Here is a 14,417-nt window from a genome sequence, read left to right as displayed (position 1 = left end):
TCCAGTTGTATGTCTGCAAATAAACATAATTTTATAAAACTCTGTAAGTCTCTGCTATTTCCTTTCAAAAAGAAATCGATCCTTCAGTGCTGCCCTCAAACGACTTGGAAAGCATGAAACCATCTACTCTGATAATCAAACATTAAATATTTTGCTGCAGGGTTTCTAATGGAGAGGGAAACAGCCATCTGTTCACCAGAAGTTCAGGAGATCTCCTGCTATTACCTGGAGGTTGGCAACCCTACACATTGAGTATATGGAAGATGTTGGCATGTTATTACAACACCTTGCCCTGAGACATGGAGTGTCTAAAATGTTTGCAGATTAAACACTACAGAGGATGACTCACCCTGCTAACTATACTTTGGAAATTATTTAAGACTCTTATAAAAATTAGTCAAAAAGGGCAAGAGTCCAGTAGCACCTTAAAGACTAACAAAAATATTTTCTGGTAGGGTATGAGCTTTCGTGAGCCACAGCTCACTTCTTCAGATACTTTGCTTACCTCCAAAGTATCTGTGGGATAACCCAGGCTAGCCTAATCTCATCAGATCTCACAACCTAAGCAGGGTCGCCTTGATTACCATTTGGATGGGAGACCACCAAGGAAGGCCAGGGTTGTTTTGCAGAGGCAAACCACCTCCCAACGTCTCTTGCCTTGAAACCCTACGGGGTTGCCATAAGTCAACTGTGAGTTGTTGGCATTAAAAAAAATCTTTGTCGAATCATGTGTCACTTTGTCCTTGAGGCTGCATGAAATAGGTGCTGTTACTAATGCCTATTGAACTGAACACACCCTCTTCAGTTAGACAGTGATGAAAGCTTCGTGACCAGACTAGAACCTGTGGTGCAGCAGACAAAGCTAAAGGGAGTGTAGCTCTCTCTGTGAAGCCTATTTTAGTTCCCTATTGGTTGCCAGGCAGTGGGATAAATAAGGAAAAACCTCTTGTGTGTGTCAGAATGGGATCCTAGGTGGGTTTGAGTAGGCCAAACTGGCATTTACAAACACACAGGCCTGAGAAGCAAAAGCAGAAAGGGCTTTTATGCTTTCCAGAAGAGTCATTGTGTGAATGTGTTGCTGCAGAAACCAAAAAGGAGGTTGTGGCACTTTAAAGATTAACCATTTTATTGTGGCATGCACTTTCACGGATCAGGTACATGAAGTGTGTGTTCTTGGTTGCCTCTCTCTCTCTCTCTCTCTCTCTCTCTCTCTCTGTGTATACATACATACATACATATATATATATATATATATATATATATATATATATATATATATATACACACACACACACACACACACACACACACAAACACATATGATGAAAAATTTATGTTTTTAATTTAAAAAAAGGATTTATTCAATATACATGTATTATTTTTTACATTATGCACTTCTCATTACCCTAATAGAAACCTTCTCCTAAGAACATGGTGAGAGAGAAGAGAGAGAGCGCAAAAAAGTCTACAGTTGCAGTTATTGTCCTTGCTTTGTTATGGTTACGGCCCATTTTCTCTTGTTTCTGTGTTAAAGGGTGCCCTCCTCCCTTCTCTTCAGACATCTGTGCTGTCTAAGAAGATTTTGGGGTAACAGAAATGAGGGACATGCATACTGGATGGGGGATACACTTCTGGGCAGCAGTGTGTGTGAACAAGATCTTGGGGTATGGGTGGACCGTAAGTTAAATATGAGCAGCCAGTGTGACGCAGTGACAAAAAAAGCTAATGCAATCTTGGGGTGCATCAACAGAGGCATAACATCTAAAGCACAAGTTGTCATAGTTCCGCTGTTCACAGCATTGGTCAGGCCGCACCTGGAGTATTGTGGGCAGTTCTGGAGGCCTCAATTCAAAAAGGATGTGGACAGAATGGAGCAGGTGCAGAGGAGAGCGACAAGGATGATCGAGGCCTGGAGACCAAGCCCTACGAGGAAAGGCTGAGGGAGTTAGGAATGTTTACTGTGGAGAAGAGGAGGTTGAGGGGGGCATGATTGCTCTCTTTAAATATTTGAAGGGCTGTCACTTAGAGAAGGGCAGGGAGCTGTTCCTGTAGGCAGCAGAGGATAGGAGTCGTAATAATGGGTTTAAATTGCAGGCAGAGAGGTACTGGCTGGATATTAGGAAAAGGTTTTTTATAGTAAGAGTTGTTTGGCAGTGGAATCAGCTACCTAGGGAGGTTGTGAGCTCCCCCTCACTGGCAGTCTTTAAGCAGAGGCTGGACAATAGGGTTGCCAGGTCCCTCTTTGCTAGCTGGAGGTTTTTGGGGCAGAGCCTGAGGAGGGCAGGGTCTGGGGAGGGGAGGAACTTCAATGCCGATGCCATAGAGTCTAATCGCCAAAGTGGCCATTTTCTCCAGATGAACTGATCTCTATCGCCTGGAGATCAGTTGTAATAGCGGGAGATCTCCAGCTAGTACCTGGAGGTTGGCAACCCTACTGGACAAACACTTGTCAGGGATGCTCTAGGCTGGTCCTACATTGAGCAGGGCGTTGGACTAGATGGCCTGTATAGCCCCTTCCAACTCTATGATTCTATATGCCAAATCCCCACCGGGAGAGAGCTGAGTTTTTAGTGGGATGAGACTTCATTTACTGGATATGCTTATCTTGATTAACAGCTATTGTTTATATGTAAATGTTCTGCCGTCTATGTCACAATGATGCCAGAATTTCTATAATTGCCTAAGTTGTGCTTTGAATCTTTGCAACTGCCATGGATTCCTTTGGGGTGTCAAACCATATAAGGCTTTAAAGGTCAACACCAGCACCTTGAATTGTGCCCAGAAACAAATTAAGCGCCAGTGTAGATGGACCAAGACTGGAGTGATATGGTCCCTACAAGTCAATCAATTTCAGTCATCATTCTAGCGGCACCATTCTGCACCAATTGATGTTTCCAAACACTTCTCAAGAGTTGCCCTATGTAGAGCACGTTGCCGTAATCTAGATGTAACTAGACCACGCAACACAGTGGCCAGATCTTTTCTGCCTAGGAAAGGCCATGCATGGCTAACCAGTCAAAACTGGTAAAAGGGACTCCTGACCACAGCTGCTGCCTGCTTATCCAACAGTAGGCCTGGGTCCAAGAGCAGCCCCCGGTCTACGGACTTGTTCCTTCAAGGGGAGTGCAACCCAAATCCAGAATAGGTGACACCTCAAATCCCAGGTCAGACCTTTCGTTCACCCATAGCACTTCCATCTTGTCCAAAGCTGCCTCCAGGCACCAGTCTATGCATTTATTTTGTGGGCTAGGTTTTAGCCTCCTGATCAAAGATTTTCCTGCTCAGAGCAGGTCTGATTGCAAAGCAATCAAGGAGCCGTGCTTGCCTATGGTAACCAACTGGTCAGAGAAAGCAGTGTCAAATAAGATCCTAGGATAACACATGTAACCCAGTATTCATCTGTACTGCAGTAGGTCAGAAGTGTTATCTAAGACAATTGTATTAGTGCTTAGAACTGGGTTCCCTTGGAGAACTGTCAGAAGTAGGATTCTATTCCCAGTCACTCCATTTGTAGCTCTGCCTGGATAGTGGAGCTGTAGGTGTACAATAAACCTACTCTTTCATAATAACTGCTGTGAGTTATGCTGTCTCTTGCTGCTGAGATGGATTCTAATGGAGCTGGCCCATTGGGTGACTTGCAGCCAGCTGGGTACCCAAGGTTGGGTGGGATGAAAAAAAATATAAATAATGAAAATATATAATTTATTAGAAGCACTATGTCAAGATTAAAATTATTTTAAAACGTTAAAACAGCACAATGGCATTTCTTAAGGTTGATATCTATAACCACATGCCAGACACGTTTCGGCCTAAATGGCCTTCCTCAGTGGTCTATTTGAAACCCATGTAAAACATGCACATGTTTACAGATACATATACATATACAGACAATATAAAACAGACCAGGAATGTAATAGATTATATATTACCAAGTACACCAACATCTGGTAAGATTGTCTCAAGTTGTTATGCTGGGCTGTATATGTCTCCCATATAAGATGTGTGCAAGTATCAACCAAGTAAAACAATGGAAAGGCCATTGTGTTGTTTTAACTTTTTAAAATAATTTTAATCCTGACATAGCTCTTTTAATAAATTATATATTTTCATTATTTATATATATATATTTCATCCCACCCAACCTTGGGTACCCAGCTTCTGTTTTCTAGGTTGGGTTTTATTCCCCTCTTTTTTCCTCTACTACTGACTTGCAGCCATTCAGGACTCCTGTTGCTTTGGGAGAGGCTTGGCTGCATCCCTACGTCTTGCAGACACTGTTGGTCTTATAGCCCCCATTCATTCTGTAACTGCTGCGGCAGCACCTTTCTCACCATTGTTTGTGCTTCTTCTTTAAGCAAGCATATATGGAATACTAAAAGCACCTCTGAGCATGTACAGAGAGCATTTTCCTCATCCTCACAGTCTTGAAATTGAAGAGTAGTCCTTTCTCCCTAGGCAGACGGCAAGCCTGAGCTCTGGCAACTCTCCTTTTAGAAATTAAGCACTGAGCGCACTTTCCATGACAACGCTCTGAGAACACAGACGGATTTTTAACTTTTGAAATGCACAACTTATGGTAGTACTCCCACACAACTGAAAAATCCTTATGCCAGTATTCTGCACCTGAATGTTACCAGTCACTTGCCCCCCACTTCTGCCAGGTCTTTCTTTAAAGTTTTTCTTCAAGCAAAGAATCATGCCAGGTAGCCAGTGGCAATGGTTTCATCTGTGTGCTCCTTGGCTCTGGGATAGCCATCAGCACAATTTTGTGCTTTGCTCTTCTGATATAGTAGCTGTATACTTCTGCTTGTCACAGCCTTTTCCTAGGTTGGAGGTATGATAAAAGTAGCTTTGTTTTATTTCCTTTAGGACATTCAGCCCAATGGCTCAGGTGTACCTTGAACACATGAACACATGAAGCTGCCTTATACTGAATTAGACCCCTGGTCCATCATAGTCAGTATTGTCTACTCAGACTGGCAGCGGCTCTCCAGGGTCTCAGGCAGAGGTCTTTCACATCACCTACTTGCCTAGTCCCTTTACCTGGAGATGGCGAGGATTGAACCTGGGACCTTCTGCGTGCCAAGTAGATGCTCTACCACTGAGCCACGGCCCCTCCCTTGGTTCAACACAGAGATGGTGTTTTGATCTCCCTATTGTACCACGAAGTTTCGCTCAATATTATCAGAAACTGCTTCCTGCCACTCATGGATCACTGCTGATACTTTGGGGAACTCAGTGAGCAGGGGAATTCCTTGAAGTGGAAACAATTTCAGGATAAAGCATGGGACTGCAAAAAAAAAAAAAAGTTGCATTTCTGAAAGTGACAAGAATTCACATGCCTATAATAAGTTTCTCAGCTGTCCCGGGAAACTAAACGTTTCTTTTAAACAACTAAGAAATGCTTGGTGTTCTAATCATTACTATTCTAATCATTATTTAAGGATGTATACTCATGCAATGAATCCCCGTGGAGCAGAGTGGTAAGCTGCAGTACTGCAGTCCAAGCTCTGCTCACGACCTGAGTTCGATCCTGACAGAAGTTGGTTTCAGGTAGACGGCTCAAGGTTGACTCAGCCTTCCATCCTTCCAAGGTCGTAAAATGAGTACCCAGCTTGCTGGGGGTAAAGGGAAGATGACTGGGGAAGGCACTGGCAAACCACCCTGTAAACAAAGTCTGCCTAGGAAACGACAGGATGTGACATCACCCCATGGGTCAGGAATGACCCGGTGCTAGCACAGAGGACCTTTACCTTTACTTACTCATGCAAATACTGCTCTCTAAATCATGGTGCTAGCTAGGGAAGACAGTGACAATCTATGGTGATTAGAATGCTAGCCGATGTTGATATGACTTAAACAAAAGCACTTTCAGGTAGAGTGACATTTGGATCCCATGCAACCAGCGAACAACAGCCATGTATTTCTTGCTCGCTATATTCAATACCCGGAGAGACCCTCATAGGCCCATCCTGTACCCTGGCCCAAAAGGCCTTAGGATGATGACTCCAAGTTATGCTGGCACACACTGAAGATATGCTAGTGGCAAGTCCGGCTGGTGTTGCACCAGCACCACATGATAGCTATGCTGGCATAGATTTGGGCTGCATCAAGTGCATGGCATGGCAGAGTGGGACTTAGGATATTAAGCTCCTTCAGCCTCACATATGCCCCCAATGCCAGCATAACATTATGCCTCCCCAAACCCTGGTACAACCCACGGAAGTGTGTGCAAGTGCCCCCCCTTCTTCCCCACCCCTCTAAGCACTTGTGCAGCTTGGGATGCCAACCTAGTAGGCAGCCAATTATATATCTCCCCAGCAGCTAGTAATACCCAGCATGGTGCCCAATCTCCCCCCCCCCGCACTTATGTAACATCCAAGCTTTACACAGAGCTCAGATGCTAGGGCGCATGGCATCTCTTTAGCCCATGCCACACACTTAAGAGTACAAAGGGTTTGCAAATTGGGGCTGGGAAAGGCACATAAAGTGCATTTAGCATTACAGCGGGAGCACATGCCACAATCAGCCAAGGAGGGAACTAACATTGTTGCATTTGTCAGTGACAACATACGCTGAGGTGGGGCAGCTGCCGGGGTCCAGGGCTTCTGCTGGGTTCCCCTGCGGTGGATTTGCATGCCCTAACCCCACCTGCTTGCTTGCAAGCACTCTGGCATCCACACTCCCAGCCTTACACACTGCCCAGAATAGGAAAGGGCATGTGGGTGCTGCAGGCATCTGTGAACATGGGCAGTGGGAGAGCTCGTGAGGGGGTAGGGGAATGATGCAGAGGCATGTGGGTTGGTGGGTGCAAAGGGAAGCATGAGCAGAGGAGGGAGGCACTTTCTGCCCTGTCCCCACCCCCCACCCCAGAAAGCAGGATCTGGCCCTGATTTGACTAACACTGCTCTGCTCAGAACCCCTACTGGTACTTCCTCCCATGACGCCAACACCAAAGGGGAGACCCTGCTAGGAACACTGATGGGCTAGGAACTCTGTTGAGAAGCACTTACTTTATCCAAGCAGTAAATAGGAAGTGATGGTCAAAATTAAGAGGCGGAAGCTGGAGCAACAGAAACACAACTCAAAGAGGGCAGGTAGTCCAACAATACATGCACCAAATGGTTTGGGGAGAAAGTCAGATGCCATTTATTTTTTACTGGTAGATTTACATGGTTGCCTCAATTGTTGATTTTATACTACACAGGGACCCTACAAGAGAGAAGAAATTGAAGTTATATCTTATATGCAAGCTGCATCTGCCAAGTTAGGGAACCTCAAAAGCTTTTGACAATATTTTGAACCTCAAAAAACTTTACAATAATTGCAAGCATTCCAAGAGATGGAAATGAGACTTGAAAAGGAGGAAGAAGGAGACCAAGTAAGCTGCCCTGAGCTCCTTGGAGGAAGGGCAGGATAATAAATAAACTGACTAAACCCAGGAGAGAAGGGAAGAGTGCTGGCAGAAATTCCTAAATATATTTCTGAACCTAGATTCCACCTGATTGTTTTGTTCCATAGCAGAGCCTCCTGTCCCTTTCCTTTTTAGCAGGGACCATGACCATAAGAACATAAGAAAAGCCATGCTGGATCAGACCAAGGTCCATCAAGTCTAGCAGTCTGTTCACACAGTGGCTGACCAGGGGCCTCTAGGAAGCCCACAAACAAGACAACTGCAGCAGCATTATCCTGCCTGTGTTGCAAAGAACCTAATATAAATTATAGGGCCTGAACGTTCCTCTGATCCTGGAGATAATAGGTATGCATCATGACCAGTAGCCATTTTGACTAGTAGCCATGGATAGCCCTATCCTCTATGAACATGTCCACTCCCCTCTTAAAGCCTTCCAAGTTGGCAGCCATCACCACATCCTGGGGCAGGGAGTTCTGCAGTTTAACTACCAACCTGGTCAAGTCATCTCTCTGGAGATTATTTCCACTTGAACTGTTCAAGGGAAAAGATTCCAATCCTCATTGGCAACAACTACCCAAGCAAAATCTCTGTAGTTCCCTGGTATTCATTTTAACATTGGCTGGGCAAGACATGGCATTTTGTCCTATATATTTAAACAGGGAAGTGTGGTCAGGCTGGGGCGACAGCTGGCAGCAGGGATTTACATAGGGTATTACTAAATAGCCTAGGTAAATGGAGAAACACAAGCTAATCCTGGAGTCATAATCCTCTTCCTCCTTGAGTTGGAGCCAGGCATGTCGGTCACACAGCAGGGATCCAGCCACTGGTACAGGCAGCTTCAACGTCTGGACCTGCAGAGGATGTAGAGGGCCTGATCATGGGTGAAGTGCAAAAGGTAAGTGGATTCTTCAGACCCTGCAGCAAATAGCATGGGGTGGCAAAGAGCCTTATTTACAGTGTGGCTAGTCAGCCACTGGTGCTTGCTGCCAACTTGTTCCCTGGAATTAATTCCTGACCTCTGGTTTCAGAGACAAGACCTGTTGGCATTATAGGGTAATCTGTAATAGACAACCAAAAGTATCAGGAGGTAACCCTGGAGCCAGTGGGGCAGGCTGGTAGAATTGTTCCTATGTGAGAAGAGCAAGGACAGATATTGAAATCAGAACAATATAGTCCGTAAAGTAGAGCTAAAATCGTAGACATTTTGCTAGGGCCCTGGACCTCAAGGTCAACTCTGAAGTCTTGAGGAACCAAAAGACAGTTCAGGGGAAGGTTCTGGAAGGCAAGCTTCGCCCTCTGGTAAGACCCCATCCCTACAGCAACCACAGGAGCACCCCATTGTGCTTCCACAGAATGCTTGGCATGTCATTTTTTCTTGGCCTCATGATTAAAGGGCCACATCCATGAACACCCTCTTCACACCCCAGGGGCTTCTGTCAGTCATCCAAAAGCTGAAAGGCTCCGAAGAGCAAGACTTGCGGATTGTTCTACTGGGGCTGGACAATGCTGGCAAGACCACTTTGCTGAAGTGTCTGGCATCAGAAGAGCTGGACACCGTCACCCCCACTCAGGTAAGCACTGCAGCAAAGAGGATCAGTGTTCAGGTATTGGGATGAGACATTCAGCTCTTGGGCAACTAATTACATAGGGACTTAAAGAAGCTGGTTTGTGAGCAGGATCCTAACCACCACTCTTGCTGCAGCTGTTACACTACGCCCAACCCCAACAAGTAGAACTGAAACACTCCCTAAAGGATATGCCAGCAATAACACCTTAGCCCAAGGGTCCTCAGCGTGGTGCCCATGGGTACGATGGCACCTGCCGACACCTTTTCTGGCGCCTGCCAAGTATTTTTAGAAGCTGGGTGGGGCCAGGTAGGGCTTTTGCCCAGCAAGGCTTCTGATTGTCTATTGGAGATTTGATTAGCTGTGCAGATTTTTTAAAAATGTTGCACAATCCTTGTGTACCACAGCACAAGGATTTACACTGTGTTACTAAAGTAAGGAGCCCCATGGCGCAGAGTGGTAAACTGCAGTATTGCAGTCCAAAGCTTTGCTCATGACCTGAGTTCGATCCCAACGGAAGTTGGTTTCAGGTAGCCGGCTCAAGGTTGACTCAGCCTTCTATCCTTCCGAGGTCGGTAAAATGAGTACCCAGCTTGCTGGGGGTAAAGGAAAGATGACTGGGGAAGGCACTGGCAAACCACCCCATAAACGAAGTCTGCCTAGGAAATGTTGGGATGTGACATCACCCCATGGGTCAAGAATGAGCCGGTGCTTGCACAGGGGACCTTTACCTTACCTTTACTAAAGTTAAGCCGTTTTGTTGCTGCACTCACAGTGCCGTATCAGAAGTCCAAATGTGCCTGCAGGCACAAAAATGTTGGGGACCCCTGCCTTAGCCATCATACGCCTAGCCCATCAACCCCTTCCTCTATGCTGTGAGGGGTTCTTTAGTAGTGAGAGATCTGTTGCTCAGGCATTTGATCAGGAGAGTTGGAAAGACTGAAATTACTTTTTAAATTCATATACTTTATTTTAAAAGTTCTCATCTGAATTCTCAAGCATCTTTAGAGCCAAATCACACATTATATGCCAACTCCCTCCAAGCTGCAATGAAGAAGTGGCACAATGTGTTTGTGTGCGTGTATAAACTCCATACTATTCCCTGGCACTTTTTCTGCTTTGTCCCCTGCTGAATCTACTTTGGCCGCAGCAATAAAAAAAATTATGTGCAAATTGCTTGTAATGCATCGCTTGTTCCTGAATGTTCAAATGCCCAAACTACCCATGATATGCATGCACATGTAAACAGTTGTCTGATGATCAGTTTCAGTCCAAAAAATGTATTTCTGATGAGGATGACTGGGAACAAAGAAGCAGCCAGGGTTACCAACCTGAAGGCAGGGCCTGGAGTTCTCCCAGAATTACAGCTGACCTAACTACAGAGGTCAATTCCCCTGGAAGAAATGCCAGCTTCGCAGGGTGGCCTCTATGGCATCACATCCCTGCTGAGCTTCCTGGCCAAACTCTGTGCCTCTAGACACTACCCTCAAATTTCCAGGTATTTCCCAAGCTGGAGTTGGCCCAGGCTGCCCTAATCAGAGGGGCTAAGGCCTTCATACATACTTCTTCACTTCTGAATGCTTTAGGGTTTCCAGGTCCCCTTGGCCACCGGCGGGGAATGGGAGGTATGTTTGCCAGATCCAGGTTGGGAAACTCCTGGAGATTTGGAGATGGCGCCTGGGGAGGACAGGGACCTCAATGGGGTCTAATGCCATAGAGTCTACCCTACAAAGCATCCATTTTCTCCAAAGGAACTGATCTCTGTAGTCTGGAGATCAGCTGTAATTCCAGGGGAGCCCAAGGGCCTACCTGGAGGCTGGCAACCCTAAAATGCCTTCACCAGAAGTAGCTTTTCCAACCCCAACAGGCCATCAAGCCATTATTGTACTCATTTATGTCTTAAGACATTTGGTCCCCCTCCTGTGTTATGCTATGATCACACACTCAGTGACTGTTATGTCTTCCTGAACCATCTTTTCCCACTTTGCCTCCCCAGGGGTTCAACATCAAGAATGTCCACTCTGATGGTTTCAAGCTCAGCGTTTGGGACATAGGAGGACAACGGGCCATCCGAGCCTACTGGAAGAAGTATCTAGTCAGCACAGACATATTGGTGAGCATGGGGACCATCCCCCTACCCTGACTGCCTCTGTAGTATACAAAGAAGTAGACATAGTGGAATCTAGGATAAGGCCAATCTCCAGCAAATAAGGCAATTTAAGCTAATGTGCTTCATGTGGCAGACTCTGAGATACCATTATAGGACACTGAAGAGTCAGTTATTTAATTTATTTTATTACCGGTACATTATTTTTACTACAATTCTACTTGGATTCTCTCTCTCAAGCAACAAAATGTCTTGGAGTCATCTTAAGTGAGCCATTGTATAAGATGCTTTAACCTCCAGTAGTATTAGTTGTTTTTGGATAGGAGATGATGAAAAGAATCTGGGACCAATAAGGGTAATGGTAGGCAGTAGGTGACTCTTTTTCTGATTGCAGATCTACGTTATTGACAGCGCTGACCAGAAACGCTTTGAGGAGACTGGGCAGGTAGGACAGGCAGGCTTCTTCATCCAGTTTCGTAACTCCATCCTACAGCAGGATCTTCTGTAGGCTTTCCCCCCACCAGTTAGACTGGACAGAACTGTACAACCATGGTTATAAACTGAAAATATTGAGGGTAAAAATACTATCTAGAGTTACACAATAGTGGAACTATGTTTTCACAGTTCTTGCTATAATCCTACCCTTGTTTTACTCTGCTCTGGTACAGTAGAGAAGCGATGAGTTCCTTTTAGATCTTGCCCTGACTATGGGTGCTCAAGTGGCATCCATGGCTTGGAATGCCTTTCATCAACTTCACTTGGTACAGCAGCTGTTTCCACTCTTGGAAGGGAGTGACCTTATCATAGTTATCCACCCCTTCCTAACATCCAGATTGGATTATTACAGTGTAGGGGGGGCTGCATTTGAAGAGTATTCAAAAACCTCAGTTAGTTTGCAGTATTGTTAAATGGTACTTGCAATACTGAGCATACCCCATTAATTCCAAAAGAGCTGCACTAGCTTCCGGTGTGTATTGGCCTGTTAATCCTAAGGAGCCTTGGACCAGACTACGTAAAGGACCAAATTCTTCTGTATGAACTTGCCCCTTCATAGAGGCTATAACCTGAGGCCTGTTACAAGTGCCCATGGCTACCTGGAGTAGGGCCTTCATTGTGGTGGCACCCTGAATACTGTCCCTGGTGCCTACCCTCTTCTATTTTCATCACCAATGTAAAACTGTTTTTATTCTGTTGAGGTTTGGTGAGTAATAACATGAGCCTTTTGTCATCTGTTGCCTGCCTATTTTGCTACTGTGGATTTTCTTACCATTTTATACATATTTTAATCATTTGTTTGATTGTTTTAATTTATGCAGCTTTTCTGATGCCACGGGCATGTATCCTACATTAGGCTGTGGGAAGGGAGAACCACTTCAATTGGAGGAAATGCTGGTGGAGGGGAGGATCAGGTTTTGTTTCCTGGGTTTGATTCCCCACTCCTCCACGTGAGTGGCGGAGGCTAATCTGGTGAACTACATTTGTATCCCCACTCCTACACATGAAGCCTGCTGGGTGACCTTAGGCTAGTCACGCTCTCTCAGCCCCACCTACGTCACAGGGTGTCTGTTGTGGGGAGGGGACGGGAAGGTGATTGTAAGCCGGTTTGATTCTTCCTTAAGTGGAAGAGAAAGTCGGCATATAAAAACCAACTCTTCTTCTTCAAACTTTGCTTAGTGTAGTGGTAGGATACATGCCATTGTATCTTGGACAGAGAATCCTTGAAGAACACTGTGTGTATTTACCAGGAGCTGTCAGAACTAGTGGAAGAGGACAATCTCATTGGTGTCCCTTTGCTGGTATTTGCTAACAAGCAGGATCTGGCCACAGCATCCCTTGCAGCAGACATTGCTGAAGGACTGAGCCTGCACAAGTATCGAGACCGGCCATGGCAAATCCAAGCCTGTTCAGCCCTATCTGGTGAGGGAGTCCAGGTACAAAGATTTCTGTGTATGTCTGCGTATAAAGAGATGTCAAAGTAGTCTATGGAGGTTTTTAGAGTTGGCAAGTCTATGGAGGTTTTTAGAGTTGGCAATGGTAAATGAAATGCTTGGAGCTGGAATCAGGGCCCAGTAATGGCTGTTGCTCACTTTCACCTTTCTAGGATGGGATGAACTGGATGTGTAGCCAGATCACAAGTCGGAAGAAATAATAGTGCTGAGTACAGGAATGTAGTCGCAGCTCTACAGAATCCGTAGGCCACAGCCTCAGTCCCAGAGGCGCACAACATTCACAGCAGATGTACCATCCAGACCTGAGCCAAGATTCCAGGGTAAGAAAAGAAGATGCCTTTACAGCATCGAAATACTCAGTGGAGCATCTCAGTTTCAGCTACATTCTCCAGTTAAATTCCATGAAACAATTCCCCAAATTTTCTGAAAAGGCTGATCCCACCAGCAAACAACCATCCTATTCTGCATGGTTAAGGCATCTAAGAGACAATATACTATGGAGTCACAAATGCCTGTATGAGCCACTTACATACCAGACAATCTGCACAATGACTCTGGAAAGACAGGTCTCCTCTAAAAGGAATGCCCAAATTGGGAAGAAAGGCTGGAATTAATTCTAAGAGCCATCTAGGAACTATGATGTGACCAAATTCCTACATGAAGCAATGAAAATCCCAGTGCAAACGGGAAGCATAAAGTGAATATTGTCATGTGGGACATATAGTGAATGTTGACTTTGCAAGCACCCTCACAGTATCAGCTGATCCACCAGCATCCTGGACTCATCTTGGGTGTGCATTGCTTTAATACAACCAGCAATCACAGTATTGGACTAGGAGTGAGAAGACCTAGAGTCAAATCAATTCTCTGCCTTGAAGTCCAGTAGGTGACCTTCAACCATTCACTATGTTTCCACCTAACTCACATGGTTATTATCAAGATAAAGTGAGAAAGAGAACCCTGTATGCATAAAAAGGGGGAAGGATCTATGAAAGCTATCCTAAGCTCCTTGGAGGAAGGGCAAGATAAAAATGTAATAAATAAATAATTCTGCTTTATACAACATTTGCATTGTCATGAAGATCACTGGACCACTAAGACTGAATTTTAAAACTCCTGGCCTTTGCAATTCCCATCCACACTCCCTTTTTAATTTACTGATTGTAAATTATTAATCTAGTGATACTAAGAAGTCTTTAAGGATAAATAATTGTGTGGCTTTTTCTGATATCCTAACTTCGCCAGAAAAACAAATAGAAAACAAACTAAGAAGCAAAAGAAAATACTCCATAGCGTGCTTAATCCTTTCTGTTGTGTGATTGACTGCTGCAGGAATCCCCGAAAATCAGGGGAATAGATACATTCATTCTTACACTCCTAGA

At 45.0% G+C, this 14,417-nt stretch overlaps 1 protein-coding gene across 2 annotated transcripts; it reads left to right on the top strand.

Moving 5' to 3' along the window:
- Positions 1 to 8,211: 8,211 nt before the first annotated feature.
- On the top strand, positions 8,212 to 13,302 carry LOC130489725 (ADP-ribosylation factor-like protein 3). 2 transcript variants are annotated; one of them, XM_056863519.1, is made up of 6 exons: positions 8,212 to 8,309; positions 8,842 to 8,985; positions 10,976 to 11,092; positions 11,481 to 11,531; positions 12,832 to 13,017; positions 13,188 to 13,302. In XM_056863519.1, exons 1-6 carry the CDS (start codon positions 8,292 to 8,294, stop codon positions 13,233 to 13,235), a joined length of 564 nt encoding a protein of 187 aa, XP_056719497.1. In that variant the 5' UTR covers positions 8,212 to 8,291; the 3' UTR covers positions 13,236 to 13,302. The 2 variants fall into 2 exon arrangements, with proteins under 2 accessions (XP_056719497.1, XP_056719488.1); XM_056863510.1 differs by having other exon boundaries at positions 8,259 to 8,309; positions 8,808 to 8,985.
- The last annotated feature ends 1,115 nt before the right edge of the window (positions 13,303 to 14,417 follow it).

Source organism: Euleptes europaea, chromosome 1, assembly GCF_029931775.1.
Source record: "Euleptes europaea isolate rEulEur1 chromosome 1, rEulEur1.hap1, whole genome shotgun sequence".
NCBI lineage: Eukaryota > Metazoa > Chordata > Lepidosauria > Squamata > Sphaerodactylidae > Euleptes > Euleptes europaea.
This window is presented reverse-complemented; position numbering and strand designations above follow the sequence as displayed.